This window comes from Chiloscyllium plagiosum, chromosome 43, assembly GCF_004010195.1.
Source record: "Chiloscyllium plagiosum isolate BGI_BamShark_2017 chromosome 43, ASM401019v2, whole genome shotgun sequence".
Lineage (NCBI taxonomy): Eukaryota > Metazoa > Chordata > Chondrichthyes > Orectolobiformes > Hemiscylliidae > Chiloscyllium > Chiloscyllium plagiosum.
The window spans coordinates 1650689-1655935 of NC_057752.1; the positions used below are offsets into that span (position 1 = coordinate 1650689).

Consider the following 5247-nt stretch of genomic DNA (forward strand, 5'->3'; position numbering starts at 1 on the left):
CTCTCTCCCCCTCACTCTCACACATACATACACACACGCACACTTGTGCTCTCTCTCTGTCCCTCACACACACATACATTCTCTCTCTCTCTCCCTCACACGCATACACACACACACTCACTCTCTCACACATACACTCTCTCTGTCTCACACACACATGTATAAGTCGATGGAGTGAATTTGCATTTGCAGAATTGTATTTGCAGACACATTCTATTTTACTCAAAAAAAACATAATCTGCAGGCAGACAATCCATCTAACAGTTTATAAATTCCGAAATAGAACCAGTCTGACTCAAGGTTGTGATACAGACAGACTCTAACCTCACACCTTTAATGCATTGTCTGAGCTGAGATGTCACCTTTTTTTAATATAAAACCTTAAGTTATCTCGAGAATGTGACTTGAAAGAAGTTCTGGGATTTAGATATTAGTGAATTCTAATTCAATGCATTCTAAAAGATGAAATACTTTACAGCACTCTAGGTTTGTTCAATATATTGTTTCAGTTACATGACAGTGTAATCTTTTGTGATAAATCCTGTGATTTATGATCCTGCTCCACTACCACCTGATAAAGGAGCAGCGCTCCGAAAGCTAGTGCTTCCAAATAAACCTGTTGGACTATAACCTGGTGTTGTGTGATTTTTAACTTTTTCCCTGGGGACGTGACAAGGTGATTCCAGCAGAGGATGTTTCACCTCGTAGTGAAATGTAGAACTGGGGAGCACTGGAAGGGGTCTGCCATTTAGGACCGACATGAGGAGAAATTGCTTCTCTCAGAGAGGGTCTTGGTGTTTGGAATTGTCTGCCCTGGTGGAGGCTGAGTCACTAAATATATTCAAAGGCTGAGTTAGACTGAGTCCTGATTGATCAGGGAGTCAAAAGTCATGGGAGATGGGCAGGAGGGTGGAGGTGAGACCCCAGTCAGATCAGCCACTGAATGACAGAGTTGACCCCAGGGACCGAGTGGCCTGCTGCTATTTCTTCTGTGCAGCTTTGTTAATCACCTCAGGTCATTTTGCTATGTTAGCCGTGCTATATAAATGCAAGCTGTGGTTGTTGCTTTGGACCCCAGAGTTAAATCCAGGATGAAATCTACTGGCACAGTGCTGGAAACCTGGCTGGATCAGGATGGGACTTTGGATCAGCAACATTCCGTGCTCTGGGCTGTTGTCATAAATGGGCTGGGAAATGATTCTCCCCCCCCCCCAATTTAAATCAAATGTATAAGTCTGCTGGGATGGTAACATTGGAAATGACTCATCTGTTCAGTAATTTGTCTCACCCAGTCTATTATCCAGTAGCGTTTGAATATGACTCCAATTTTAACTTGACCACTCGATAGAAACCAACAACTGCGTGATTGACACATTCTCGGTTCCTGTCTTTTTATTTCGTGAAGCCAGACTGGGGAATAGGATCATTAATCTAGTAACACAACCATGACACTGTGCATACCATTAGGCTCAGCAAGTGTGAGATTACTCACAGAGCTGAGATGGATTGAGAAGACAGTGTCAATACACTGCTAAGTGGTAGACATATGTGGGTAGCAGCTGACATCATGCCAACTTCATGAGATGCTGAGAGGGGAGGTGTCTTAGTCTGACAAGTCTGTCTTCACTGATTCCCAGTCAGCACAGTTACTGCCAGTGTTGCACTCTCCTGCCTCAGTCAGAGGGGGCACCAGAGAGCGCAGCTACTGTTGGGCAAACGATCAAGTATTCCTTCAGATGGTCACTGCTGAACCATCAGGAACAGGCCACACACGGTTCTTTTTGACTCGGGGGTACAGCTGAAGAACCAAAATAAAGGAGTTTCACCTAAAAAGCAGTGATAATGCCCTATTGGTTGGCTTTTTAGTTGGATTGTGGAGAAATGGTGATATCAGGGTGAGAGTTGGGCAGGGAACATGGGGGGGGGGGGCCCTATCCATGCCCCTCATGATTTTATAAACCTCTCTGAGGTCACCCCTCAGCCTCCGACGCTCCAGGGAAAGCAGCCCCAGCCTATTCAGCCTCTCCCTATAGCTCAAATCCTCCAACCCTGGCAACATCCTTGTAAATCTCTTCTGAACCTTGTCAAGTTAGAATTTTATCAGTTTCTATGAGGTACCCCTTCATTCTTCTAAGCTCCAATGAATATAGTGCTAATCGATCCGGTCTCTCTTCATACGTTAGCCCTGCCATCGCAGGAATCAGTCTTGGAAATCTTTGTTGCACTCCCTCCATCGCCAGAACATCCTTCCTCAGATAAGGAGACCAAAACTGCACACAGTACTCCAGGGTATGGTCTCACCAAGGCCCTGCACAATAGCAGCAAGACCTTCCTGCTCCTGGACTCGAATCCTCTCACTATGAAGGCCATTTGCCTTCTTCACTGCCTGCTGCTCCTGCAATGTTTACTTTCAGCGACCGGTGTACAAAGACACCCAGGTCTTCTACCTTCCTGTGTTAGCTCCCCAAGTGGCGAACATTTATCCACATGGCGCTACATCTGCCATGCAGCTGCCCACTCACACAGCCTGTCACACTGAAGCATCTCTGCAACCCCCCCCCCCCCCCAACCTCACAGCTCGCCCTCCCACCCAGCTGCAGGCCTGGAGAGAACAAACCATTTCGCGCAGAGTGTTGTGAGCCTGTAGGCCTCTCCAGCTGAGTCTATGATTGAAGCAGAGATCAGTTCAATATTTAATAATAGTTTCAGCAGGACAGAGAAGCAAAGGGGAATAAATGATTAGGACAAGCACGTGAGATTATGACTTCCTCATTATGATTAGATTAGATTACATTACAATGTGGAAACAGGCCCTTCGGCCCAACAAGTCCACACCGCCCCACCGAAGCGCAACTCACCCATTCCCCTACATTTACCCCTTATCTAACACTATGGGCAATTTAGCATGGCCAATTCACCTGACCTGCACATCTTTGGACTGTGGGAGGAAACCGGAGCACCCGGAGGAAACCCACGCAGACACGGGGAGAACGTGCAAACTCCACACAGTCAGTCGCCTGAGTCAAGAATTGAACCCGGGTCTCTGGCGCTGTGAGGCAGCAGTGCTAACCACTGCGCCACCGTGCCGCCCAGTTCAGGGACCTGTTTATATCTTGTCATTCCAGTGTAGTTCTCTGACAATTGACTGAAACTTGGGGTCTTGATGTGATGACTTGGGCAGCCTATTACTCTGCTTCAGTGGCTATTTCTACCTTCCCCTTTTCTATCAGACCCATACCCACGCTGTGATGACATTCTGTTGACCTTGTGTTCGGTAGGTGGGTGGATCTCGTGGTCGGTGCTCCCTACTTCTTTGACCGAAAGGAAGAGATCGGTGGTGCCGTCTATGTCTACATTAACCAGGCCGGCAAGTGGGGTGGCGTGAGGAGTCTCCGGCTGAATGGGACCAAAGATTCCTTGTTTGGGCTGGCCGTGGCTAACATTGGCGACATCAATCAAGATGGATTTGAAGGTGGGTCCGGGGAGGCAAAGCTGGGGAGTTTTGTAACAATTTCAAGCAACTTACTCACGGCTTATATTCTTTCGTTTCTTGCAAACTGTGGAAGGGCTGATTCCCTCATAAAGCCACTCTTCAAAGCATCGGAAAGAAAATCCGAAAATCCGTGATCAAGGAACATCCAGCTTAGTTTTTAAAAACTCACCGAAGCAACGGCTTTCCAAAATAAGCATTTTTCAATCTTTTTGGAGCGCTTTCCTTTAGTAGTCACAGCATTTAGTCATTTGATGGCACAGATTGTGAAAAAAAGACATGCTTTGTTGAAGATTTTTGTCTTGAGCTCTCATCAGAACAATTTGCAAGAGTACCAATTCAAGAGGAAAATTCACATTCTGTATATATGAGAGGAGAGTCCTGATTTGGTGGCAAGTGGCCTCTGATTGGTAACAGTGTGCCACAGAGAATGCACTGGTTAATGATGGCTGACAATTAACTGCCAAGCTTTGTTTACATTTTAAACAAGCCAGGCTGATCTCGATTGGTCAGAGCACTGCCCTGAGAGAATGGCTGACAGAGTTGCCATAAGATTGCAAGCCTGTCTTGTCTGCCGATGGTGCGTGTGGTGCGGCCATTTTTTGAATAGGCAACAGCGAAAAAATGCAAATGCTTCGGTTCTTGTCTTTCTGGGTCTGGGGAACCCCAGAATCAAAGCCAGGGTCAAGAGACAGACATTTAGGACCAGGGTTCTGTTTTACTATCGCTGGGGTCTTCTGCCCATACCAAAGGTTCCCATGGATGGAGGTAAATGCTGCTTCGGTCTTCTCCATGCCAATGCCATTACCAGGCATGGTGCAGGATGGATGAGATCCTTGCCAGAAATGCCCATCACTTCCACCTTTAATGTGGACAACAAAATGTACTGCACAATTGGAGTGGGCATCACTTGTACCAATTTAGGCCTAATGCCAGTTTCTCAGTGTCAGTCAATGCCAAAGGGATGCGTATGGGCAAGTCACAACATTGCCAAGTGTGGTGCCACAGCAGTTGCACCTCTAGCATATTGTATTGAATAGTCGAGTGACGTTGAAGACTGAGATTCTCTCATGGGATGTTGGCATCAACTACCAGCCCAGGGTTTGGTGTCCATCCTTAATTGCCCTTGAACTGAGTGGCTTACTCAGCCATTTCAGAGGGGCAGTTAAGAGTCAACCACATCGCTATGAGTCTGGAGCAGCAGGTAGGCCAGACCGGGAAAGGGTGGCAGATTTGCCAGGTCCTCCCCCTTTGATTTTTGCCTCACCCACTGTCCCAGTATTGCCTGCTCATAGGGAATCGGAGGCTGGGGTATACTGCTTGCTCTGGCAGGTTTCCATTCTTGGTCAGACAATGCGTTGGTGCAGGTAGGATGGTCTGAACAGCCACCATCTGTGGTGTAACACTTTTGTGATCCTGTGAATATGAAGGCCCCCAGTTTGCTGTTGTCTGGGACTCAATCTGAGCAAGAGTGCTCGGGCCTCCGGCAAACGAGTAACGAGAGCTCAGACAAAGTCTTCCCTCCTTCAGCAGAAAGGGAGGGAGATATTACAGCCCCCGTTCCCCGCTATGGGAATAGTGAGTGAGAATAGGAACAGTCCCCGTTCCCCGCTATGGGAATAGTGAGTGAGAATAGGAACAGTCCCCGTTCCCCGCTGTGGGAATAATGAGTGAGAGTAGGAACAGTCCCCGTTCCCCGTTGTGGGAATAGTGAGTGAGAGTAGGAACAGTCCCCGTTCCCCGCTGTGGGAATAGTG

At 47.6% G+C, this 5247-nt stretch overlaps 1 protein-coding gene across 1 annotated transcript in view; it reads left to right on the forward strand.

Moving 5' to 3' along the window:
- The window catches only part of LOC122543254 (integrin alpha-7-like), a 152848-nt gene that overhangs the window by 119835 nt on the left and 27766 nt on the right, over positions 1-5247 (forward strand). Inside the window, exon 8 of the mRNA XM_043681725.1 lies at positions 3279-3623. Coding sequence (XP_043537660.1) covers positions 3279-3623 — 345 coding nt within the window. The remainder of the gene's footprint in view (positions 1-3278; positions 3624-5247) is intronic.